General features: G+C 43.4%; 1 protein-coding gene across 4 annotated transcripts in view; it reads right to left on the reverse strand.

Moving 5' to 3' along the window:
- The window catches only part of LOC111143744 (forkhead box P1), a 596,731-nt gene that overhangs the window by 81,459 nt on the left and 487,346 nt on the right, over positions 1–27,926 (reverse strand). For 3 of the 4 annotated variants that reach the window (XM_022497581.1, XM_022497579.1, XM_022497578.1), the window contains 3 exons: positions 9,570–9,707; positions 8,446–8,535; positions 2,881–3,034 (listed from right to left, as the gene is read on the reverse strand). In XM_022497581.1, coding sequence (XP_022353289.1) covers positions 2,881–3,034; positions 8,446–8,535; positions 9,570–9,707 — 382 coding nt within the window. The remainder of the gene's footprint in view (positions 1–2,880; positions 3,035–8,445; positions 8,536–9,569; positions 9,708–27,926) is intronic. The other variant, XM_022497580.1, reaches the window with a different exon arrangement.

A 27,926-nucleotide genomic window follows, 5' to 3' on the forward strand; every position in this document is an offset into this window, starting at 1 on the left:
CTTGTTAGCGATGTTAAACTATTACTCCAATGCATACCATCTACTGGAAGGTGCTGTTATTTGACAGCCACAATCTCGTGACAGAATTAAGACAGATAAAAGGCAGGCTAGTCACTCATCAGACTAAATGGATATCAAGTTTCCAAAAAGCAGCACATATTTCCTCCAATATGGTAGACAGGAATAATAATAGTACCGGCTTAAACAAATTCATTAACGTGTATGTATGTGTATGTGTGTGTGTGTGTGTGTGTGTGTGTGTGTATGTGTGTGCGCGCGCGCGCGCTGTCGAACACCTAATCTCTAGTTCAGATTTTCAAAATTAAGAGGTCAGAATGAGCATGAACATTAGGGGGTCAGCTGCTTCAAGAGACCAGAATGAAAAGCGTACGCACTCATTACGTAAAACAGAGAATATCCTGCAATGCTCTTACAACAAAAATGTCCCTCCGTTTTATACCATAAAACTTTCAGGAAAAAAAAAAAAAGGCCTCCAAAATATTACGTTCTATCTATTCTCTCTTTCACATTTCTACACATTTAAGGTGACTTAGCCAAGGCCACGAACAGGTACGTAAAAGAATCACAACGACTGTATCACGAAGTGGCCATCACTGGCATTTGTAACACCTAACGCTGTGCCCTGCTACATTTCTTTTTCCAGGACAACCAACCCCTTCATTATAAAAGAAAATGCAGACACCGGCTTAAAAAATGTATGTTGTGGGGACAGTTGACAGATTACTGCTCATGGAACTCAATTTTACAACCCCAGGTATCCCTGGCTCAAAGACAAACAGAGTTGATCAACCTTTTTTTGTCCTTGTACATCCATACCCAGGTGACCATGTTCAAGCAAGCAGAAAGTTGATTTAAACCTCATAATGACATCAGTTTTAAGCTATCATGTCTCTGATAAAAAAAAATTGGGTTGTAGTCCAACACGACTGAATTCTCGAGCCACTTTGGGCAAGGGGAGAGGAGACACAGAACCCACCTCTGGAGCCTACAGAAGATGGCAATGGCACGGGGAGCTCGTTTTGCTGCCACAACCTGACTCCCGAAATAGCGTATTTACATTTAGGTATCTGGGACACACATCGGGGCACCCCTCAGATATTAAATATGCTCCTTCCTAACGTTGCAGGGGCTAATAGTTATAGCAGATTGTAAAGCATATCAATCAATGCCATGACTAGTGAATTACCTACTGGTGTCTCTGATATGTTACTGCAGAGATTACACTTCATGCATCACCACATTCGTTTCTTTCACATCACACATGAGCCTGTCTTGTCGCTGCCCAATTGCCTTCTTTTGGACAGCTTAACTGATGTACTATAACAATGAACCTTAGTGAGCAAACTTAATAGTACAGGAGCAGTGGGAAAAGATGAGAGGTTGAAGCCCGAGTCCAGTGGGTGTGTCTGAACAGCCTGCAAGGTTTCCAACAATAAACCCGAAGGTGTAATTAATGCACGTTACAACATTGTGCAAGCACAAAAATGCATTCGCCATTGTGTCCTTTCTTCTCCCCTCGTACTGCTCTGTTACCAAACCTTCTCTTTGGACAGCCATGGAGATGCTGACCGTATAGCCAGTAGTTGAGATGTAGTGGCCAAAAGGGGAGGAGGGCCAGGAGGCACAGGAAGGGAGAAAGCACCAGTTTCAACACTGAAAACATAAACAAAAACCAGAAAACCCTGGAAGAGATGTAAGTTGGGTGTGGTTGACTCCAGAGAGAAGAGTCAGATGAAGACGTGCCTCCCTGGCTCCACGTGACACTGAAAGTTACTGAACAAATGAGAGCGTCTTAATCACCACGAAGAAGGTTCCACATTTTCAAGCCTCTTTAGAAGGCAACAGAATCCAAGACACCGAAGGCATTAGCTACCAGACTTTAAGGTCCACACACATACATCTGAGCCTACTGCCACTGCCAAGACCAGGGTTCTTGAGGAGGGGGCTGGAATGTGCTGCACCACGTACAGTGTGGGGGAACTGTATTTCAAAACACAGTGTGACACTTTCTTCTCTCCTTCCACACTGTCCTGCGCTGTTTCCGCGTGATCCATGTGCATGCACACCACGCACGTCAAAGACGTGCCTAAACCACGAGGATGTCCTAAAACGGCTAGAAATCCTCACTTGTCTCTGAGGTCCAACACCCATGGTAATCACACGTCAACGGCTTTTCAGGAGAAACTTTTAAATCTGTGAAATCTAGTTCCCTTGCGCGGAACTCTAGTTTTTGAAGAGCAGGAGGTAGAAATGCTACCTGTTCTGATGAGTGTAGATCTTGCTCAAAAAAAAAAAAACAACAGATGGATACAAACAAGAAATGGAAAAAAAAAAAAAAAAGAAAACCCGACAAAAGAGATTACTCTCAATATAGAGAATAAACCTGAATTTATCTCTAGAACTAAAAGAGTGGCATTTCAAAAGCATCACTAAGCTTTCCAACAGAACAAGTTACAGTGATAGAAAAATATACCTTCCATTGGCTAAACAAAAGCCTTCAAGAAAATTCATCTGTGGTTCCAAACGGGCAGTGCTTGATCGGATTGAACTGGTCCTTGAGTCCCAGCCGCACTGCTGTCTCCTACTCCGAAAGCATGCGGGGGGAGGGGGGGGGGTGTTCCTCGGCTACTGCTCAGCATCAGCCCACCCCACGTCTTCGTTCTGGCATCCACGAGCAAGCCCTTCGGCTTCTACAAAGGTCCCTCCTTGGACCTCGTCCAGCCTTTTCTCTGGTTTGCCTATGCTTGTTTTGGATGGCCCACACGCTTCCTGATGGGCCGGAGTATCCCAGCGGACAGCCCCCGCCCCTCGGCCCCGACATCTCCGCGGAGCGGTGCCTGCTAGGTCAGGAACACTCACCTTGAGCAAGGGGCTGGAGGGGAAGGGCAGGCTGCCCCGGCTGAATCGTAAGGAGGCCTTGGCGCTGTAAAGACAGGAGGTGCTGCTGCTGGAGCTGCTGCATCTGGAGGAGCTGCTGCTGAAAAGCCAACTGCTGGGTAGCCACCTGCTGCTGCTGCAAGAGATCAGGGAGAAAGACGATGAGATGGGGCCGCTTCCCGAGGAAGGTTCAGAGGAGGGGCGTTTCAAAACACGTCACCGTCAGACACCAACAATGGTGGCCAGGGGGTCTAGTGGAGGGCTCCGGGTCAGGGCTGGTGTGACGGGGACAGGACAGAGCACGTCGGAAGAGAGCTGGAGGGGGGGCATGGGGAGGGGGGCTGGACGTACTTGCCCTCCGCGGCCAGCGGCACAAAAACATAACTCTTCCATCAAGTCAGCTTTTCCTAGAGTTTGAAAGGCCTGAGCGTTTCTAGTCGAGATGTGAACTTCCAGACTTTGAAACGTTCAGTGATTCATGCCGCAGAGCAATGGAAGGCGCCATTCCGGTCTGGGGGGATTTGAACCCTGAACCTCGGAGAGTACACGGAAGAACTAGCTGCCTTCCTCTTGCCTGCACCGGGAGCTTTTAACTACTCTGTTTATCACTCCTGACATAAATAAATGAGAAAAAATCAGACCTTTGAAGAAGAAAAACTTCATCTAATATTGTTAATTAGCCATGACAAACGATGAAATAACATTGTAAATCTTTCATAGAAACAGCCACTAGATTTTAATTACACACATTCATAATTTAGCAAACAACATCGTACTCGACTGTGAGTATTTAATGTGAAGGACACTTTAAGCTTCAGATGCCTTAACTTGGCTTTAGTTTCAGAAACCCCCAGGTCGGCTGGCCTGTCCTGCTTCCCCACCCGCTTTGTTCTTGAAAAGAGGGGCCTTATGGTATGATAAATATCTTTTTGTTGATTGGACAATGACAGGAGGAAAACTTTTGTTGTGTAAAACATCAATACATCATTCCTGTGTTTAGCAGGCCTCGCTCCAGCCAAAAAAAATTAATGTAGATTTCCTCAGTAATTATCTGAGTGATAGAAAGATAATACAGTGCAGTAGTACAATAAATAGAAGGAAATTATCTAATATCCTTAATCTGCTAGGAATCAAATCGAGGTGGAGGTCTTAGCCACATTATGGCTAACAGTTATGAAAGGAGAATTAACCCTTGCCAAACTGTAGCCCCCCCCAAAAAAAAGTAAAAAAAAAAAAAAAAAAAAAAGGTTAAAAAAAAAAACCCCACAAGATTGGTTTTCCTAATTCTGAGTATCATTCACAACATCAGGAAGACTTCTGCAACTAAAAGGGACTGTACAACCCTTTCAGAGCTTCTAATAACTATACTTTACAAACAACTGCATTCACTTAACCTAACACATGACCTTGATCTGATACAGCCATAAAATGGTACGTGTATCAAGACCTTCTGATGCCAAGTTCAAAGGAAGAGAAAAATGGTGGTTTCCTTTCGGTCTCCGTGCAGTTTATTTTACAGTAAAAACCATCATTCTCCTATTAGCAACCAATTTCAGACTTACTACCATGCCACTGAGAAAGTTAATTGAGTTTCACTCCAAAAAACAAATTCTATACCACTAACAACAAAAATTTAAATAAATTTAAATGAAAAGCCAGTGTTTTCATTTTAAGAACAGCATGCATAAAATGATCCAATTGTTTTCACCCCTTCCCATGTTATCACATTAATGTAAAACCCAATGATAGCTATATTCATGTCAAAATGATTTTTTCACTTCCTCAACAGATATTAATTCATGACACTTAAAAAGAAGAAGAAGAAGAAGAAGGAAGGAAGAGAAAAAAAAAAAAAAAAACCCAACATGGATACAATAAAAGATGGGGGAACCAGCTCTTCTTGAAGTAGAAAAGAATGGAGAGGGGGTGCTGGAGTTTGGGGAGGGTGTTTCCTGTCTTACTGTAAATGAAATGTTTAAAAATTTTGTATTTATATAAAATGACTGATGGCTTTTCTGTTGTCTCTGTGGCCATCCCTCGGAAAAGCTCATGAAAGCTGTCCGCGTTGGAAAAGCCAGGATGTGAAAGTATACAAGGCCCATTGTCCAAAGAAAGAATTTAAAAGCAATGCTGGTTGCCAAACTGTGCTCCCCACCCGGTTACCAAACACAGGATACGAGCCCGTTTGTTTACTTCTCCCAATTGAATGCATACAAAAAAGGTCTCCGTGCAGTCCCCTGGACAGGTCAGTAGTCAGTGTTAAAATGCGAAAATGCCCTGATAAACCTTGCATTTCAGATCCCCTCCCTAGAGCTGCAGTCAAAGGTCTGTTTTCCTTTCTTCGGCTCCTCCCTGCTGCCTTAACATAAACTGTCATAACTGCCCGGACGAAAGGCCCTTTTAAAACAATCAACTTAGCCTCCCTCACCCGCACAGGATGGGATCTTTTTTTTGTAGCTCCACTGCAAATTAATTCTGCCTTCAATTTTCCACACCCGTTCTGTCAAATATTAACGAGCAGTCACTTCAAGAGCTGTATGGGGCTACAGAAGATCTATCCCTTAAGAAGGTCTTAGGGCCAGCTCAACAGGGAGCCTAACTTTTCCAAGGAAACATCTCAAGGCAACTTTAGAAACAAGTTGAGTGAAGGTACATCGTTCTGGCCGAGGATCAAGTGTCTTACCAGAGGGGTAATCAAAAAAGGGGAAAAAGGTGGTGGTGACAGGGGTGGGGTGGGGTGGGGGCAGATGATTCAAAATTAGGAGCCACTAATGACTGGGGATTCAGTAAATTAATACACTTGTTCCATCTGTCAACATCCAAGTTCAAACCTTGTTAAAATCAGAACCACCAGTCCACATCGTGAAATTGCTACCATGTGACTCTATTTCGTCCTAGCACAAAAGGACCACCACCTGCATGATAATTTCAGAAGCCTATCCCCCTTACCTCGGGAAAATAAGGATCTCTTAATCACGGTTACAAAAGCTCTCAGCCAAACCCACCAGCACGAGGAACAGAGAATGGGATCCAAGGGGACCTGCCCGCTGGTCTGCCTACCCCTCGGGATGTGAAGACAACCTGTCTCTTGGGTTGTGAGTCACCTTTGCCTTGGAAGTGGATGAGAGAACACGACCACAGCAAACCTCAAGTCCTAGAGATGCTAAAAGGCTGCTCTGATGTCTCTCCTTCTCCTTGTTCAGATACAAAATACTCCCTTCCCAAACTCAGACACCACCATCATCTTTGTGTGCCAAGATGCCCCCTTTCTGACAGCAGCCATTTGGGGGAGTTAACTTTTATCCTTCCTTCTGCCGTGTAACTTTCCCCTTCACGTTTCTCTATCTGCCCTCTGAGCCCGTCTGAACTTTCATGTTCTCTCAGCGTGCAGACGTGCCTTCCAAACTCTAACAGACCAAATAAGAGGTTAATAAGAAGTGGCAACAGAAAGAAAAACACAGTCCCCGGTAACTGATAGGAATGACAGTGGAGGCCCTTTTTTGTTTGTCTTCAAATGTAGAGTTAAAGATCTTTAAAAAACTAAATTTTGATGCCTTTGAAAAGAAAGAAGCACAAAATAACAACAGGGGGTTATTGCCTGCGAGCCACAGGGGAGAAACTCCATAATTCTTATTCTCCCTTTTGAAGGCTGTTAGAAATCTGATTCAAAAAAGCAACAGCAGAAGGGGAAACCTCTTGAGGCTGTAACCATTTCCTGTGATCATGCATAATGTGCTTCAAAAGTGGGTTTTTACCAATTCTGTTGATCAATTGCACCTCCTTCATAGCCCTTCTTTTTTCTGCTGTGTTTACATCTGATGTGACTCAATGACAAGCACTGTCTGAGACTGTGAAACAGGCCTGTCATGTTGATTTATGGGCGCATCAAACCACAACTTGTCCAAACTGAAGCTCGCAGTTCATTAATTAGAGAGTTGTGACTTTGAAGTCAGCTTTCAGACTGTGGTTTTTAACATTTGGCTTAATTTATATGCTCTTGAATGTGGATCTCTAAGGAAAAAACTGAAATTCCCTTCTTGTCTTTGAACTTCTTTTGACCGCACAATAATCATTTCTTTGTCCAGAGTGATGCCTGCAATCCCAGAGTCATTAACGCGCATTGAACTGCCACTGATGAGTAAGCCCTACTGAATTAGAAAAACAGCCAGCAAAACAAAGCTGAGAGCCTTCTGCACAGTGATATCTCACAATTACATGCCTTCCCTCCCTGTGCCATTTCCATTTTAATTACTGTTAGTCCTTTAGATTTACATTTTAGACACTTTTTAATCTGTTCCCTTTTTTATTACAGCAGCACTCGGGGGCGCGCCACTGTACTTAAGGGTGGTGTCAGCATTTTCCTGAAAGCACCTCCTCCCCTTCACCCCAAAACTGGCCCGACTCTGCGGGGGTTGCCATCCAGGCTGCTGCATGGGACTCCGGCGAGAACGCTCAGCGGGGCATGGATTAAGCACCCAGTGTATGTGGAGGGAGGAGCCGGCGCAGGGAGACGGTCTGGGCCCTTCCCGCTGGGGAACGGGAGCGCCGCCCGCCATCCACGCTCACAGGAGGGGCAGGGCCCCGGAGAGTCCCCGGAGCGAGGCTCCTTCCAAACTAATGACCAGCGGCTTGGGGCCAGAAAGGAAGCCGTTTAAGGGGGCTGGGGGCTGTTTCTCAAACTACAGACTGGGGAGTTCTGAGGAGAACACTCAAAAGGACAGCATTCCTGGCCACGGTAAAAACATGAGCAGGTAAGTGACTTCGGGAACTGAAATCAGGAGAAAGATGGCATGGTCATGCCCTCATGCGCACCGATGCTCCCCCCAAGGACTGGTCTAGACCGACATGGATCCGTACAGGACGTGACATGTGGAAACCCTCTCTGGGCAGGCCTTACGGCTTCTGGAGCTGAAGTGGTCACCCAACTGGCTGGAGGGGCCTGGTGCCACAACTGTGTGCTCTTACCAAGCGCCGGGCCCACGGAAGCCATCATGACACACTGGGTTTTGTCAGGGACGCCCAAACCATCCAAGCTCAGAAGAGTCGTCCCATCTTACACCTGCCTTGAGCGATTAGCATACGTGCCTAACTTGTGAGAAAAGGTGAACACAGAGATAGCGTTTACTCTTGGTCGAACTCCTGTGGTCTGTCCAGCCTCACAAGAGAGGATTCTGGCAAAGGGAAGGGCCGTCCCCGCACACCCAAGCTGGCTGGGCCGGAGAAAACCTCAAGTGCGTGTCCAAGTACACCTGTGCCGAACGCAGGTGCATCTCGCCTGCTGTTTGGCCTGCGTGTGGGCGGAACCCCGAAGGCCCAGCCCACCATCCCGCTTCCCCGTGCTCACCAGCGGTACCCCTGCCTTGGGGGCTAGCCCCCAAGCGGAACCCAGCAAACTCTCAGAGAAAAACGGGACCACCGCTCTTGGTCTGAGAGCTGCGGACCAAGAGCTCAGTTGTGCAATCATTTAAGAGATGAATGACAGTTTAATAGCCACTAGATAGTCCTCTGGGATCTGTGGTTTGAAAGTAAAATATGTATTGTCGGTACCTCTTTAGGCTGCTTTCCAGCATGTTGTTGTTGTAAAAGTTGAAGCTGCAACTGTTCCTGTTGTTTTTTATAAAACTCTTGAAGCTGCTGCTACAAAGGAAAGAGAGGACGGTAAGTAACAGAGGGTAGCGCCAACCCACTGTCCCTTTTCGGTGCCATACACAACTGCGATTTGAAAAATAGCATCCTTTTATCTGTAATGGCCTGACCTTTAGTTTGAGACTCGACCATAAATTTCAGCGCACCCTGACTATTCTTGGCATTACTGTCTGAAAAGTAATCTCCAAAATGAACTGATGAAAAACATACCATTTTCTGCACAAACTAATTAAAATAAGGGAAGGGATGACCTTTGATGGGACAACAAAATCCAGTGCCCTTGCAGAGGGAGTTTGGGCAAGCTCTATCTTGAAAAGCGCGCCTGCTTTCTGAAGGGTGGGGCTGTGCAGGGTGGCGGGGTGGTGAGCGTCCGCATCGACAGCGTGGGTAGCTCGCTCTGCCTCCGGTCCCCACCATCTCACCCCAGCCACTTCTGTCACTGTAGTTCTGAATCGTGTCTCTTTGGTTCAGGGGTCCGGGAAGTCTGAACGTGAGGTCTCTGTGGCACGTGGCGGCCAGAAGTTCATTTCCGCATATCCGCATACATGAAAGAAGGAAAGTGAACTCTGCACCTTAAAAGTAACCAACTCCGGGATGTCTCTTGATGTTTAAAAGAAAAATTCTGTGAGCCTCTGAGTTGAAATGGGGACTTCAAGAGCTGTCACATTTCAACCTGCTCCGAACGCGCTCCCCATTTCGCTTTGATTCACACCATTTAGAAGCCTCTGGGCTTACCAAATAAAAGAGCGTAAAGCCGCATAAGCCTAAAAGATCTTAGTTCTACCAAGTCCAATTACAGCCCTAATCTCAGTCCATCGGGTACTCCCCAGACCCAAACCACAGTCGCTTTGGCAGGACCCCTCCCTTGCTGGGATGCTAACTACATCGATTACTCGGGGGCCCGCTCAGTGTCCTGCCCCAGCCACCCTGTCCTGCCTCTCTCTTCCATGGGCAAAGGAGCGGATCAGGTGCAGGGGTCGGTGAGTGGAGTGGCCGGCCCTGGGAGGAGGAGGACGGACGGTTACCTGTTGGAGCATGAGGGCCTGCTGTTGCTGGAGGAGGACCTGGAGCTGCTGAGGGCTCAGCACTTGTTGCTGGAGGATCTGCTGCATTTGCTGGGGAGTGATAACTTGAGGTGTCATCATAGCCACTGACACGGGAACCTAGAACGTTAATGAAGGGTAAATAGGAAGCTAGGAAATCGCGCACACGCAGCACTCAGTCTTGTGGGGTCAGCGGCAGACTGTCGCGAGCCTGCTTGGAGAACTGACCGACTGCCCAAGCACAGCATCCTTATCCGGAGGGGATGCGGCAACGAATCCTATTTCATCTCTTACGGAGTTTACGTGAAATAAAGAAAAACAAAAGAAGCCCTCGCAGCACTGACAGGTGCGCAGCCAGCCTTGCAGGCAGACAAGGAGTAAAGACCTAACAAATGCTATCCGGAGTTAGGAGGCAACGCTCTGGATTTCTTAGGAAGCAGGACTCTTCGGTGGCAATTAGCTCTAGGGAGTTTAATGCAAACTCGAATTGTGTTTTAGGGAACAAGGCAAATGGGAACCAGTACCTTCTCAGCGGGAGCTACTCTGATCCACTTCCTCCGTGGACAGTGATCTTTAAAGGACAATCACTGAATGCTTGGTCTTGTGGGTGACTGAACCCTGGGCGCACCTCGCGAACTTCAACGCAGACCTTTCCTAAGATGTCTTTTACCCTTCCTCATTCACCCAGCACACAGATGTCTCCATTCTTTCATAGTACGTGTGATACCATTAAAAGCTGCTTTCCATGACATTTCAGTGACAAACAGCTACAGTGATGAACTTGATAGCATTTCATATTTGCAACTGTTAACACGTTTCTGCACGGGCATCTTTGCAAGGAACCTGCACACTGTATCTGAAAGGATGATGTCTTGTTCAGATAAAACACTGACATTAAAATGACAGGCTGTCTTGGCCAAGGTTACACAAATTGTATTCAAGCGGATACCTAATGACAATGCTATGAATTCTGCTAGCTTTCTAGAATGTAATTTAGCTATTCAAAATAATCACTGCACTTGTGTTTAATTTGCAGACTACATGAGAACCATTTTGTCAGTCCCCGTAATACAAGAAGACTATTTCATGAAAAATCGCCCCCCCCAAATAAAAAGATAAGGAAAGGGGAAAAAATAACAATGAAAGAAAAGACAAAACCTGTATGTCTTCTAACAGTAATATTTAAGCATCTTACTTTTCTTTGGTTTCTAATCAAACATGTGACAGCAAGAAGCTAGAAGCAGTAAAGGATATACTTTGTTAAAAAGGATCTCCTGTCATCTCATGTATTACAATAAAAGGTAATAACATGTTTTGCACTTTGCCTGTGTGCCACTTAAAAAAAAAAATCCGGCAGACAATAGCTGATCAGAAGATAAAAGAATTAAAAAATCTTTCAGGGGAGCAGTAAGCAAAAGGGAGAAATGCAGTATTAATTTTATGTAACATAATGTCTTAATATGCAGTTTATCTTGACTTTTTCACATGATTTGTCCTGTCATTTGCATAGCGAGCTCTCATTCCTAATTTCACAGTCATTATGCACTGATGTCCCGATTTCTCAGCATCACTAATTTTGATGAACTAAAAATGGTTCCTGAAGGTCAGATTCATGTACAGTGAACAAGCTGCACTGTTGTTGTGGGCATGTTTTGTGTGGGGAAATGTTTATGTGCAAGTTTCGCATTGTTTGGAAAACACCGGCTAGAACATCTGAAAAATTTCATTAACCTAACTCTGGAAGGTCATCATCGAATTCTTCCCATTGCAGTGGCCTTTTAAGTGTAGATGTAGATACACTGTAATTTAAAACAGATGGGCATGTCTGACTATTTTTATATGCAAAAAGGGACAGATGTATATGAATGGATAAATTATCCTTTTAAAAAGATACTTTGCAGCACGAAATATCACCAATGATTAGAACAGTGAACTTGCATTCAATCTAGGGCAAACACAAGAAGGCATTATTAAAACATCTAACCATCTATAAATTAATTCCAATCAGTCTACTTCGTCTTCACACACAAGAAACTTTTTGAGTTTTTCAAAATGTATGGGGTGCCAATCGCTATCTTTCGAGCTGCTAAAGCCAACATATCACAATAGAAGTTTACTTTTCCTTGAGAGTTGCATCATCATACAGGGAGGTTTGATTAAGCAAACAAAAGAACCATGTTTAAGGTTTCTTTTTTCCTCTGCGTTTCTTGGATGACGTACAATATAAATATTCTTGAGCCAAATTTCTGATGGTGATGAACAGGAAAACAGACAGGAATAGGGTGGTGTAAGATTTAAACGGGTGATGAACACGAAATTAACAGTGTTGTAACAGAAGTCATAATCTTTCGGTCACAATTTTTTAAATGGAAAGTCTATGTGTGAGAGGGGAACAAGGGGACTTTTGGAGGTGATGGAAATGCCATCTATCTTGACTGCAGAGGCAGTTTCATTGAGTGTACACAACTGCTCAAACTCTTCCAACTGTACCCTTAAACCGAGTGCATCTTCTTGTATGTAAATTATACTTAAATAAAATCGATTTTAAAAGTTAAAAAAAGGACTGGCGTATACAGATATTTTGAAACCCTTGCATATGGCCAATAGTTAAATGTGCTTCTCCCAGGGTTATTTATTCAACCTAAATAACTGAACAGTTACTGAACAGTACAATGTTACTGTCATGGTACTGAACAGTACAATGAACTTGACTCTCCTCTTCTTTTTCCCTTTGGACATTTTGATGGAGGTGCTGGTGAGTAATAAGATGCTCAAGCAGCAGGCACAGTCCAAGAAGGGAGAGAGGTGAGAAGCCTGAATAATCCTCCTGCCTGGCACAGGGTCTCTGAATAACCAGGAGTGGGCTATTATATGCTGATGGCCTCAACTTTGCTTTTACTATCTGAAACCACATTTTCACACCAGTTTGCTTGTGAGCCTCCAAACTGGGCCTGAGCTTAATTTATAAATGTGATAAAACTGAGATTTCCCCAGTTTCTGCTCCAACGTGTCTTGAAAATAGGTTATGGAAGGTTTTAACAAACATATCCAAATGGACCAGAAACCAGCCTGGGTAGGAAAGGGGGAAAAAAAAAATCTGAGCACAGTTTTAGGTTTTAAATAGTTAAGAAAGAGAGCCTACACATAACCACTCTCTTAACTCCCAATGTCCAACTTTTTCATGTAGCTAGTCCCTACTAATACTAGGAATCAAAGGGCATGCAGTACCAGCGAGAGGCTATTATAGTCCACACTTTATTGCCCATTACTACTGAGGTCATTAGCGGCAAGAGTGATCGTACCGGTCTTAACCTATTGATCACTGTAACTACTATCATTTAATCCTGTGTTGAATGTCTGGAAAGCGGCTAAAGGCACACAAGAGAGAGTGCTTTAGCACTGAGAAATATGGCCAAGGCTTAGAAATTACACCGTGATTCATAAAATCTAGCCAGTGGTTTAAATCAATAGTATTTAAAACAGTCATGTGAGTTCTTAACTACGGTGCTCTACTATTCATGGGCCCCTCTTTGAGACTATTCAGTCAAAACTAAACTTTATTTTTTCCAGATTCTATGCCATCTACCTTACCCTCCTTGAGATTAAAAAAAAAAAAAAAAACAAAAAAAAAACAATAAATTCTGATGTTTTCCTATGCTACGGGGCTCACGCCTGAAGTGGGAGTTTCAACTAATTCTCGACTTCCTTCTCCAACGACAATTTAAAGATAGTGCAAAAAAAAATTTATATGTCTGATGCTGATGCTGTAACTACCTTAACTGTTTGAGAATATAGAAATGAGTGTGTTTTATGAGTTAACAATGAATCATAGAAGGCAATTTATGAAGAACTAGAATGATTCTGTCTAGCTGCCTTCAGGGATCAGAAATTCAAATTAAACTTCTGGCAGACATTTAAAGAATGCTAGCATACAAAACTGAATTTAAAAAAAAAACACACACACAGTTAACACTCTTTCGTTGAGTTGCAAGAGGAAATCGTGAATTAAAAAAAAAACACAACACAGACACTGCATGATACACTGTTGACTGATACCATTTGGGTGTGGCTGGTCCCAGGTGCACGTGAACTGGAGGGAATGGCAGAAATTCAGCTGTGCTTGGCCCTCCCTCTGAACGCTGCTAGTAGGGACCTGCTACTACCTTAATACCAGGAACTGGGAAAATGTCGATTGCATTCCCAAGTGCTGGTAGAAGCCCATACACTGCTGTATCAATTCTGCCTGCCACAGTTTTCTTCTGCTTCCAATTGACTTTCTATCATCCGTAGGCCTGAAGACTATTAAAATAATAGGCCTTATTAGTGCCCTTTATTCCCAAAGGGGAGAGGTAGGTGACGGGGTGGGGAAAAACATCTAAAAAAGCAAACAAACAAACAAAAACGCCCATAGAAACAATACTCATTGCTAATCTAAGAGACAATTGGAGGAATTGGGTGGGAGGGGAGATGACACAAATAACACGCTATCATTTTTTTTTCTTTCTCTTTACACTCACTCACATTAACTCTAAGTAAATACTGCCCAGTGTAAACACACATACATTTCGTCATCAGCATCTTCTCCTAGTTGCTAAGTGTACAAATAATAAAACTGAGAAGACAGAAAAATTTAAGTCCTATTTTACTTCCATTAATCTGGATTAATAAATTAGAAACTATTTTTAATCTCTGTTATTCACCACCCATATGTCCCAGAAAACCTGAGAACCTTCCAGACTTCAGGCATGGGGTGATAACTGGACCAGGTCAGACAGCGTTAACTGGTTCATCAAATAACAAGAGCAAAACAAATTAAATTAGAAGGGTCCAGAATAGCAAAACCAAACCAAACAAAGAAAATAGTTCCATTAAAAAAACAAAAAACAAAAAACAAAACCAAAGCAACAGAAACAAAAACAAAAAACCTATGCCAAATTTTCTATGACCTATAGAAGCTAACCTGTGTAAAAAAAAATAAGTACCACTTCATGAATACCATCACCCCTGTGAAAGACAATAGTGTTCAGAATTAATAAGCCAATGGAAACAACTGATACATTGGCAAACAAAAAAGTTAGGAAGCTTCTATCTATTTCCCAAGGTATCCAGAAAGAAAGAAGGGGAGGGGAGGCAAAACCAAACAAACAAACAAACCACATTCGCCCAGACACCATGCAAGACAGCTGTATCATGGAGGAAAGAAAATACATTTCTGACATAATATTTCAGTCTTCAGAAAATTAAAAAAAAAAAAAAGCCTGCTATTCATGTGGAAAGTATAACTCTGTTTCATTATGGAATTCTGCTTTTTTGTATAACGCTTTTAGACTTAGCTATTTTGCCACAATACTGTACAAAGCATTAAGGCAGGTAATGGTTATTATATTAATGCAAAATCATCTAAGTAGTCAGTCATTAGCATAACTGTTCTCTCAGTAACAATACAACCACCTATTAAAATTTTAGAAAAAAAAAGACCTCTTTAAAATGCAATTAGCATTTCATTTTTTATCATTTTGTTTATTACATTCTATCAAGAAAGGCTATCTTTCTTTCAGGAAGAATTGTATGGCCAAGACTTGCCTGCCAATCAGGACTTATTTCAGGTTATCATCCCTAATAAGCAATCTCTGGCAAAGCTCTCCGAGCTCTTCTTTTGTCTTTAAATTTTCAAAAGTGGCAGAAATTCATATTTGTTTACAGCAGAGGCATTAGTGGAACCTCAACTGCTCTCCTGTAATATTTCCCATGCATACACTCCACTAAGAGCCAGCATAATTGTTTTAGCGCTAATAAATATCAGCTTCATTTGCATAAAAATGTAAAGTTTACATAAATTAAATCGCTTCTCCCATTAGCGCCTGTTAAATACAGGAAACAATGGAAGCTACACATGAAAATAGTCATCCAATAAGCACTCATCTTTTCAACTTAGCAACTGTTATTATTATTATTTAAATCAAGAGAAAATGCCTCTTCTTTCCTCCCTCAATCTTTCTCCTGTAGGAGGGATGGCGAACAGTGTACGTGCTGTACGTGGATCAAAGCTGCTATGACATTTTATATTAACAACAACAACAAAAATCATTTTTAAGTGCTGCAAATAGGAGGAGGGGAGAACTATTCCAAGAAGAAACCCCAGGGAAGATTCTATCCACAGTTCTCTTGAGCTCTTGAGAAGAAAAGGCAGAGGCCATGGCTTAGTAAGTCCTCTTAAAATCAAGCATTATTCAAAAATAGTGAGAAGAGATAGCAACTGTACCACTGCTATCTGAGACACACACAGGATGCACATAAAGGAAAACAACTTGTAGACAGTTATGGATCGAGGAATACTGTTCAGTGAAGAAAACTAAAATGTTTACCTTTTGTCCACGAAAGAATTTTCTAAGACCAAGAATTAAATTTGCAAACGTGTTTTTTCCCCCCACATTGTGAGATGGAGGGGGGGGAGGGCTGTCCTTGGATTTAAACATGCAGATAGGCCAAAATTAGCTCATTCCAAAGTTTTGTAAGGTCTGACTTGCTGTGCAATCACCCCTTTTTGGAATTACAACTGAAGTTTCTCAAATTGTGCAGGTTCTCATGCCTGTTTCCAACACCTGCACCTTCTATATCACAGTTAAGCTAAGGGGTGCAAATTAGATTCTAATGAGAAAACATCAGTTGCTTCTTTGACAATCTCACCATTCACTGATATATTTCTAATGAAGACAAAGCCTAACCAAAAGCTCCTTATATGTTAAAGGTCAAAATATGTTCAAAAATGCCTAGTAAAATCAAGGCAAATGGGAAAACCCATGAGGACCCGCCTCATGAAGTGGTATGACAATTAGAGTAATTGTACAAAAAAAAAAAAGAAAGAAAGAAAAAAAAGAAAAATCTTCAGGAAAAAGTGAAAGAAATTAAGCTGCCACAACTGTAACAGGTTAGATGAAAAAAATCAAAATTTAATGTATTCTCCCCTGTGTCATCTTGTTTTGTCAAGACATCAAATAGAATTGGGAAGTACAAAATAACAAGCCCTTGAGAAATCACAGCAGCCGACCTTTTTGATGTTGTTGATTTACCTTGTTCTCAGTTATTTGAACAATGATGTTTCAGATTTAAGGGCAAGATAAAGCTTAAAAATTAAAACATGATACCAAGGTATTCTTAAAAAGTGCACCATAACATTTAGCCTGCATCTTCATTGATTAGCTGCTTTTAACCAGGTTTGAAAATGAGGTACAATGCACGTGTTCAATATTCATTTTTCCTTGTTCCAAATTAATTTCTCTTCAAACAAACTGCCAGGTTGGAAGAGGGACTCAGAGACTATTCCTACAGCCCTAAAGTAGAGGCCCAGTTTAGCTCTTTCCAGGTAATTCAAGTCCCTACAGTGTGCAGACGATCGTCCAACAGGCACCTGAATTTTCTTTCTTTTTTTAATGAATAAATAAATAAATAAATAAAGCTGAATGTAGATTGCCATGTACGAGGAGGGAAAAAAAAAAGGTATTTGTACACTGCGAAATGACTAAAACCAATGTCCAGAAATATCATGCTGCTTCCAAGAAAAGAAACCTTGCAGCAAACAAAAACACATTTAGCTTAGGGAGTTAGGACTACCCCAAATCTAGCCATGCAGGTATACATGAAGCTGCACTCCTTCTCTGCCCCCAAAGATCCACAGCTCATCAGCAACATCATTCCCAACCTCATATGAAATATTATGTACAAAGGTATATAAAATCAATATATGACAAGACAGCGTTCTCAAATTTTTATAAGTAGACAGCTTCCAAAAATTTTAGTAATTAAAAACATCTGATTCGAAGACTCTCAAAGTAAATAACTCAGTATTTACAAGCACTAGTAGAATTTGTAAAACCAGGACTAGTTAATAGCTGCTTAATGATTATTACTCCTTGACAATGAATTCATAGCTTAGTATGTAACACACACAGATGCAATTTATGTATTTATTTATTCCAACCTTCTCTAGTCAACTGTTGCTGCTTTATCCCTTGCTTATAAGTCAAAGAACTACCAGAAGTGGATTCTAACTGGCTATGATATTTGACCAGTTACCAGGAGCCTAGTGCTAAGTTTCTCTTCAGTGATGTTCCTCTACAACTAGACCACATAATAAAATAAATCCCTCCACCCTTCTTTTTTGCCAATTCAAATTTCACTCAAATTTTTGCTCAAGCTGAGAAGCTGGTCACAATATTCTCTCCTGATTATCTCAGAAACATAGTAACTCTAAGACACTTCTGCCACATTAGCCAAGATAAATCTGGAATTTCATTGCTTTTAATTAATCTGGATTTTAATTTCACTGTATCTTACAATTGTGTGGAGGCTCTGAAAAGTTGCAGAACTGGTCAGTGTCATGAAAGAGTTTATCTTTCAAGTGACAGCTTCTGACAGCGTGCAAATACAAGGCAGCAATGGTGAGGGTTTTGTTTTTAAGGTACATTTAACTGCAAACAACAACAAAAAAATTCAAACCAACCATTCCTATCATAAGCTTTCTGATGATTTATGGTTTACCAACTGAGCAAGGTTACGCAACACTGCATGCCTTTAGATGCATTATTTCAGCTAGTTGAGATTTAATTAAGATCACAGACTCTAAAATCCCTGTCAAATGAAAATGCAGAGAAGACAATACACTATATAACCTCATGCAGAATGTTTCCATTCCATCCTCTGGAAAAATATGAGTTAATCCGCGTTTCTATGGCTGCAGACAAAAGTTCACTAATTTTGTTTTCTTTTGACACCTAGGTTGTTTTCTATTGTATGTCATGAGATCATTCCCTTCCAGGGAGGGAAGAAGAAAATCGAGAGTGAAACACGTTGCAGAAAACGCACTTGACATTACCATCCGACATTATCATAGCTTACTTATGATGTCATCACATTTTCATATAATCAGCCCATGATTAGGAAAGTTTCATTTTAATGAAATAAATTTATTTAAAAACACAACACAAATAGGAAGCCTACCTTTCCTGAATTACTCAGATTAAAAAACTGACAGGTTTGGCTTCTCATTTCCTTAACTGACCAACTTTTTATCAGCTGAACTGCACATAGGAGTAGGAAAGAAAGTTCTTAGGGTAAACAGGAGAATATAAAGCCCCTTGCTTTCATTCTAAGTGTAGTCCTGGGGGAGGGGGTGCGGAACAACAACAAAAAAATCCCCACAAACCTCTAGATTTCTTCTTATGCATTGATACTGACCCATTTTCTTAAAGAAAAAAAAAATGATCATGTGTTTTTATTTGCATCATCTTAATATTTAGTTGCTTATCTCATGCCTTAGAAATGACAGGTGCTTGCAGTCTCGCTCTTGACAGGCCACTACACAAATAACTGTCTTGCCTGAAAGGGCTAATGCAGTACTAATGAACAATAAATCAACTTTGATTATCAAGTGTCAGCCCAATCCGCTTTCAGTTCAACTCTATCACATCCCAGAGTAAGTCAGCCACTGTCTCTGGGTAGGCAGTCTGTATTTTGGTTTCATTTTTACACACTTTTCACTGAAATGTGTCAGGCAGCTACAAAGAATCACATAAAATAGAAGTAGACATTTTTTCAATTTATGCGAAGGGTATTCAGAATGTGCTTCTGTCTTCATTTGGTTTACTTAGCGTTAAGTCCTAACATCCAAGAACGCTTTGCATTCTTTCAAACAACAGTAACAGCAACATATCAAATCCTAAACTAGAATCTCAATGGGATCATGTTTGAGGTCTTTGACAATGACGTGCTAGCTTGAACACTTTACCACATAACCATCTCTGACTGCACATACACATTCCTCTTAGAAAATCTTTTACAAACAAATGAACAAAAAAGCAACACCGGGCCACTTATAAAATAAAAAACTTCACTTGATTTAAAGTAAAAAAAAAAAAAAAATTTTTTTTTTTTGCTTCTTTAACACTGACTTCCTAATGATAAAATAAATGTAACTTATTTTTTTCTTAGGCAGATTAGTCATTGATAGTATGATTCACATTTCCTGTTATCAGGCTTAATTTTCCCCCCAAATGTGTCACTTGCAGAATGTTGGAATCTATGGAAATTAGGTGATTTGCATTTTTAAATTGGCTTGATTAGAACATTTGGTCTGTGTGGACAAGGATATAAAATTATTATATTTTCCTTATAACTGGTAGGCCCTGAAGGAGTTAATCCCAAAGAGGAAGAGTCTATATGTACTTTGCTCTAAAACTTTACCACCTACTTCCTAAAGGCCCCCTCCTTCCCATCACGACTCCCGGGGGGCGGGGGAAGTCTCCTTTCCACTGACCGTCTTTCAGGCAGTTTTGACAGTTGAGTTAGTTACATTCAGAGCCTGGGAAGATTGGAGTACCCAGTGGCGATTCTTCAGCCGGCTGCACGTCCTAACCCAAACCCTGCTCCCTACTTAATTAATCGGCAAAGTAATGCACCAGACGCCAGAGACTCCCCGACCTGCCAGAGTGTCCCTTAGTTCGCCTGCCTGTTTTGGTGTGGGGCTTTATTCCTCCCCCTCCCCCGCTTTGCTGTGTGTGAACTCCTTGAATTTGAACAGCTAAGCTGAAAATAGCCTAGACAGATATAGAAACAAAACTATCAGAAGCAAAGAAACATCCACACGGGTTACACTGAGATGGAAGTCTCCTTGTATATTTCACACGCTCTGAAAGTGACATAAATCACACCCCAGATACGTCCCCGAATGGAGTGATGGCGAGGGCTTTACCAAAGTGGCTGCGTGAAGGCCAGACCAGCAGAAAATGAATCGCAAACGAAAAAGAGAACGAGAGCGCGAGAGCTACACACAAGCAGGACTTCCTCCAACTCTCCAGTACACCCCACCCATGAACATTTAAAAAGAGAGAGAGAGAGAGAGAGAGAGAGAGAGAGGAAGGGGGGAAAGCCTCTCTCTCTCCAGGACCCACAGGCCTGTAGCTCCTTCATCCCACCTCTTCACTCCCTCCCCCGCCTCCACTTCCAGAGCGCAACTCCCACCCAAGTTGGTAAACAGCAATTGTTGTTATTATTTTTTAAAAAGACTCAACTTGGAAACCCTCTGGCGCTCCAGCCTTCCCCAGTGAGGCCCCAGGAAGCTGGCACCGCGGAGCCCGGGGAAGGAGGGCAGAACGGCAAAGATCAATCATAGGGACCAACCTGACACTCTCCATGTAGCCGCCAGGCGCGCGGAGCCGGCTCGGGGCGCCCGCGCGGGCCGGGCGTGGGGTCCGGCGGCCTCGGCGTGCAGGCGGACTGCACGCGCGCAGGGGCGCTCCGGCTCGCGGGCTGACAAGACGCGCCGCGCCGCGCCCACCCGCCCCGCCCTGCTCCACCAATCACAACCCGCCTCTAAACACCCCGCGCCGCGCCGCGCCGCGCCCCACACAATGGGCTCCGCGGCCCGCTCCCCGCGCCCGCGCGCCCCGGCCCCCTCCGCGCGGCAGGTGAAATCACGCTCCGGCGAAATCCTGCTTTTGTCTCTAGAGCAACTCCTCTTAATTGCTGTTAACCCTTTGACCTGCCTCCGGCTGACGTCTGGGAAGCCCGGCGCGGCGCGCATCTCTCCCGCCGGCCGGGGCTGCGGGTTTGGGGCTTTGGGCTGGGTTGCGTGTTTGGTTCGTCTTGGAAACTGACAAAGAGTTGTCCCAACCTTTCGGAGGAACCCGAGAGGCAGAGGAGGGGAGCCGGCGCGCCCCGCGCACCCCCGACTGCTCCGAGCAACTGTTCAGAATCGGAAGGGGATGCGGGGCTCCAAGGCAGCGCAGAGAAGCGCTTTCCTCGAAAACGGCCTCTGCTGAGAACTTTCGCTTCAGGACGAGGGTTTCACCAAGCCTCGGCCTCCCCCCACCCCACCCCTCCAACCGCTCCCCACCTCCTTTCTTTCCAAGAGTCGGGCTCGCCAAAGCGTGCTTGTGCGCGCGGAGGAAAACTAACCCAAACGGGGCTTGAAATAAATAACAACCGAACGTGCTTCGTCGCTGAACCGAGCTACTTCCCCTCTAGAACGACAGCTGCTCGAGAAGGCATCTGCTCCAAGTTCGCTAAGAAATAATTCTTTAAATTCCTTTTTTATTTATACAACAACAGCAACAACAAAAGCTACTCTCAGTAAGCACTTGAAGAGGACCTCTATCAGAAATAGTCACTGCTCTTTAATGCTATTTAAAGCTGAGTATGGTGTTTAAAAAAAAAAAAGTCACCAATATGCTAAACTTTGTTGGCTCAACTGGCAAGATCTGAATGCCAGGTTAATCCAATCATTTTCCGCAGCATTTATCATCTTTAAATTTAGAGAGAAACTTCTTGGCCTATACTTAAAAAAAAAAAAACAAACAAACAAACAAACAACAAACAACAAAAAACTCAAACGTTTTTATTATTTTTTTTTCAAAAACAGTCCAGGAAAAGTAGTGACCCCAGGGATTACCTATTCTCCCTCAATTAAAAAAACAAAAAACAAAAAGACCACAAATCCTAACGGAGCAGTACCAGTTTTACTTGCACGTGTTTTTCCATTTGAGGCGTTTAATGCAGGTAACTACAAACCAGAAAGTATATTGATAATATTTCCAATCAAGCAAATGCCTGAATCTCAATAAGGTCAGCGGGGGCGCAGACAATTCCCCCATCAATCTGGCTGCAAAAGAGACAAAAGCTTCAGTTGACTGTCAACTTATGATCCGATGTTAAATGGGTGCGTGGCAGGTCGCTCTCCACCCTGAAGTGTTTTTGTGTCAGATAACAAATTTATTAATGGCATTTTTCAGGTCACAAAAAATGTGACCCCACCCTCTCATGAATATTCAATGGCGGACTGAGGGTGTTCTTTTTTGGGGAGAGGGGCCCTAAATCTGCCAGAATATACCTGGAATCAGGAGACTTCTAACTCTTAAAGAGACAAGACACTCTTCCGGGAGGGGCTGCCGGGGCCCCCAAAAACAGGAAATAAAAATATAGGAAGTTCCCTTCAACCAATGCACAGTGAGAAAGTGGAAATGGTCATTTCAGAATACACGTGATTGTTTTCAAAGGTATTCAAATTAACTTGAGATTCGATGTCTGGGGACAAAATGGGGTGCAACTTTGAATAGGCAATTCATGTTTTTCAAAGACGAGTTCTTGGTGAGGCATCCATAAAACTCATGCATGCTTTTACAAGTTGGACTAACTCCTTTGCAGGTCAGTGTTTATCAGCTAAGTCTCCGGGAGCATCAGAACAAATAACAAACAAACAAGCAAACAACAAACATTACAGACGCTTATGAGCCAGCCTGTGGAGACAGCCTTACACAAAATAATTAGAGAGTGACGCAAGGCGCTGGTTACACAAGCACTAAATTGCACAGCGGTGGCTTTGAGCACCATGGGACCACAGAGAAGGGGGAGATCAGCGTGAGCAGGAGAGGTCTGGGAAGGCCCCTTGGGGAGGTGGTGTTTAAAGGACTGATGGTTTGGATTGTCTGGGAGGGGGGTGGTGGTGGTGTGACGGTTTGGAGAGGGAAGTAATTTAGCAAGCTAACTCCGAGGCCACCTGGAGCCCTTCCCACCCTCTCTCCAAACGTGACATGGTGACTCACGTACTACTTCTAGGTAAGGAAATGTAGCATCGGTGATAAACCTGGAGAAGCTGTGTATATGCCCAGGCCATTTTCATTTGATTCGGGACTCTCTCAGGATCCCTTTCCATGTGGTCCTGTCAACCTGTGCTGTTTCTGGGATTTGGTGAGAACTAAAATCTTGCACTGCTGGAGTACAGTTGAAAATGTTAAAACCTATGGTTAAAACTTAGAAGACTCAGTTAATATCATTGATTCATTACCAAGAGGGCCAGGTTGCTTTGGAGAGGCTAGGTCAGAAAGCAATTCCTCTCACCCCCAAACAGCAGCATCTGTATTGTGGGAGCTTTAGAAACAGGGTCTCATTTAATTGTCCTAACTTGAAAAGAAACTGCAATTCCCACTTCACAGAGGACAAAACTAAGGTTCAGAAAGCCAACTGTGATTTTTTTTTCACCCTCTAAGAATCAAACATTCCTAACTAAGCACCAAGGTCCACAAGGGGAAGCAGATATAGAAACAAACTTTCAGAAAAAGAATGGCCATGATAACTTAAAATGAATACCTGGCGGGGGGGGGGGGAGCTAATGTTTAAGGAAGAGTGAAGGAAATGCTAAATACCATACTTAAAAATATTTTTGATGCCCACATCCTAACACCCACAACAGATACAGCCCTTGTTCAAACACCACATATTAAGAAACCTGTCAGTTGCTAAATGAGTCCATTGTGCAGCTGGCTGTGTACTTAAGAATAGATTACTATGATCCCACACCAAACTCTAACCACCAAATAACACACCTGGGACTAAAATCATGTATTATATACTTGGTTCTGCTGAGCCTTAGCCTTGAACACAGGGAAAAGTGAAAGGTTTTACTGCCCATTCAGAGCCCTGAATGGAGAGAAGATGTATTAAATGAAGAGTCAGAAGGAGCGTGTTGTCAGGACATTATTCCTACATGCTGATAAATGGCATGGCAGGGAAGGAGCCACCAGCTATGGTTCCTGGCCCACGTGGTCCTCAGCTCCAACTGAGGTCCTGCCTTGCCAGAAGCTGCTTGGAAATAACCAAGGAATGGATACGTGAATGGACACTGGCTCCCATATATCCAGCAACAGTGAGAGCGGGAGACCTCCTCAGATAAAGTCAGTTATGGTACCATGTTCTCATAGGTAACTACTGCGATTTCTGTTGCCAGAAAGTTCATCTGCCGGACTGAGTGAAATAAAAATTGATGAACAGTTTGATGGGTTGAAAAATCAACTCTGTGACCAGAGGCCAAGACGGTTAATTCAATTGCCCATCTTTTTCCAAACAACGCTTGCATTAATTAACACTTGCTCTCCCTTTTCCAATTAATTTAGGGGAGTACCCAAAATGGGTATTCTGAAATGAAGGAACCTAAACGTGACCGAGTGACTGTTTCTACAGAGAAAATGGTGAATCCCTCACCGTAGTAACAGGCTTGATGACCTGCCCAGGGAAGTGAGTCCCTCCAGAGGGAGCCCTGCTTTAGTCTTTCTGAGGCCTCCAAAGACCGCCAACCAGCTGTCAATTACAGGTACTAAATTGTAACACCAATGCCCGAATACTGAGATTTGGGCACTTGTCTCCAAGGAACCACAGCTCCTTCTTGATTTAAGTGCTTTTACTTAAAAACATAAATTAATACATCATCCATCTACAGGGAGCTAAGGCAGTCCGCTCCGTGTCGATACCGTTTATGTCGTGCTTAAGTCTATGCTGACCATACAGTTCATTATGTCTTTTAAGATTTTATTTATTTTATTTCAGAGAGTGTGAGCAAGCATGAGCAGGGGTGGGGGGCACAGAGAGACAAGCAGACACTCTGCTGAGCAGAGAGCCTGACATGGGGCTCGATCCTAGGACCCTGAGATCATGACCCGAGCAAATGGAAGATGCTTAACTGACTGAGCCACCCAGGCACCCCTAAATATGTTGCTTTTGGTCTGTGCCTGCGTGGCCAGGGGAAAGGACTATGAGTTCCTACTGTTCCATAGGAGTTTAAATTTCTCTTTTTGACGCCTTCTACAATGTCAGAAGCATCTTCATTTAATGCAACATTTTATAATGCCAGTGCTCCTGGTTAATTTATATATACACAGTTACATGTCAACATTCAGGTGACTTAGGATCACGATGGGGAAATAAGCTATGGAAAACATTTACCACCCCCCCACCCTTCCTCGCTCTAAATGTCAAGACACTCAGAAAACAAAATCATATGTAATCACCAGTAAACAAAATCTTACGCAGAAAGAAAAATGGCCACATCCCGTCCTAAGTCTGCATCTCGTGGACTGTAACAAATTATTCTCTCTCATTTACGATAAAACTATAATCCCTTGTTTTAATAAAATGTAGAATGTGTTAGTGGACGGCTTCTGCCATAAGGTGAGAACAGATTACACGGAAATGTGCAAAGTTCTAGAAAAGGTACATGTTTGGGGGCAGGAAAGCATTTCCCAAAGAGTTTCGTCCTTCAGGTATCAGGAAGAACAAATCGTTAGACCATCAAGTGTGAGTCCGTATTTCCTCTCCAAAGAGTAACAGTGTTCCTGGCACACCCCCACGCAAACCCTCGGATTTAAGCGTAACAAGAACTGGATCAGTGAAGGGACAAGAATAGATGGCTCTGGGGGCATGAAATGACATTTGAATATTTTTTTGAACGTTTAATTATGGAGAAATCGCTGAAAATCTGATAAAGGCAACTGGCCACCTTTATTTAGTAAAGTCAGCTTTTCCGGAGACGTGGGGCGTGCAGCAGGCCTGGAAAGAGGCAGAGGGAACGTGTTGCATCTCGTCCTCGGAACAAGGCTCACAGGTCTCCCTCCCACTGCAACGCCACCCTCCTGTGACCCTAGGTTGACACACCCTCCTAGCAAAACCTTCTTTACGCCTGCCCTCTGCTGGTAAGCCTGCCAGGATTAGGAAATTTTGACTACCTCCATTTATTCAAAAGACAACTTTTCAAAGCTGGAGAGAAATGAACTGTTAACTGGAATATATAAATTAAGACACTTAAAATACGGGGGGGAGGGGCCAGGGCCGGTGAAATATGGCACTTTTAATGTAAAAATGCACATTCGTCTCGTCGATTGCCAGCCGGATCACAGCCCAGAAGTGCCAAACTCTACATTTTAGCTTGCCTAAGAGAACAACCTGTATTACTGTCGGGCATCTTGCCTTCTCTTTTGCTCACTCTCCGGGGAGAGCCTGTCGGCGCGTTTTCAATAAAACACCTTCTTAGCAGTAAAGGGCCACTGTTCCCAATTCAGTGGTCCCTAAGGTTTCATGATACAGTATATTCAGCTGACTCGAAGCTCAAGTTTTCCTCTGGCATTCCTAAGATCCACATAAAGGAAAGGGGGGAAAAGCCAAAGAAGAGCTTTTCCCTCTCCTTTGTTTAAATAAGCAAACAGTTAACTTTGAGACTGATTAGCTGACATGACTTAAACACAAAACAACGGGATGCGCTCCCATACCCTCTCCCCCACTCCGGGGAACCCTCTGCACGTGCAGGCCAGACGGGCCTGCGGGAGGGCTCCGGGCATTAGGGGGTAAATTTCCGTAGCAGTGTGCAGGGTTTTAACGGTGCAGCTCCTGTCAGTGTCAATGGAAAGCACGAGGCCTTACAAATCCCTGCATACCATTTCAAAAATATATCTCCAAGACGGGAAAATGAAGCTTAGCAGTTGCAACCTCAAAAGCATTCAGGAAGTAGCACTCTTGACAACGCTTTAGATGCCGAGTAAATGCTCTTATAAAGAACACCCAATCCAGCCGACAATAAATCTTACGCCGGGGAAGCCCGTGCAGGGCTGCGGAATCCCCTCCGAAGATAATTGCCTTCCACACTGTGTGGCAGAGAAACTGCAGCACGGCAAACACTTTCTGGAGCCCTGGAGCTCCCCGTGGATTTGCTCTCCTTAACAGGCACCGATTTTAGACACACACCCACACACACACACACACACACCCCTATCTTTCGGAGAGACCCTCTAAAAATCCAAAGGTTAGTCTTCTTTTCTAGAGAAAAAGTTAGGAAGCTGGTTCGCGGGGGCAGGGCGGCCCCGGGGAGGCCGGGAAGAGGGGCTACGTGGAGCCACTCTGGAGCAGAATGCGAAGCAGGCATCAAGGTACACCACTGTCCATCTCCACTCCCCACCTGCTGGAGGCTCCAGCAGTTTCCAAATGGTTCCAAGGGCTGGGACTCACCTGGCCAGCCCATAAGGAGGTAGGCAGACTTTTTCCTAGTCCTAAATGCCCTCAGGCAGTCTGTCTAACCCTGAGATGATGCAGGAGCACTGGATCTGACAGAGGCTTCTGTTAATGACTTTGCCATGAATTAACAGTGCAACTGTGGGCAAGTCACTTCACCTGTCTGAGCCTACACACTTCACCTACACAAAGAGAAAAACCTAGGAGCTACCCTGCCTGGTTTCTGGAACAGTAACAGGAACAACTGTCATTATCGATAGCTTGTCCTTCACCAGGTACACATTTTACACAAACACAGGATTAAGCTTTGGGTATTTTATGGCCTACCATTAAGGTCATATATAAAGCATAGAGAAAACTAGTTAAAAAATATAAATAGGATTTTAGAGGCCAGGAATCCTGGACACTACCGTGTCTACGGTAAATCAGGGAACAAAGAGAAGGAAAACAAAAAAATGTTTGGCAAACAACTTGAAAGCCCTGATTCTGATGCTCCGGAAGTCATAGACATAGGTG

This window comes from Enhydra lutris, unplaced genomic scaffold (assembly GCF_002288905.1).
Source record: "Enhydra lutris kenyoni isolate GAN:26980312 unplaced genomic scaffold, ASM228890v2 scaffoldscaffold10, whole genome shotgun sequence".
Lineage (NCBI taxonomy): Eukaryota > Metazoa > Chordata > Mammalia > Carnivora > Mustelidae > Enhydra > Enhydra lutris.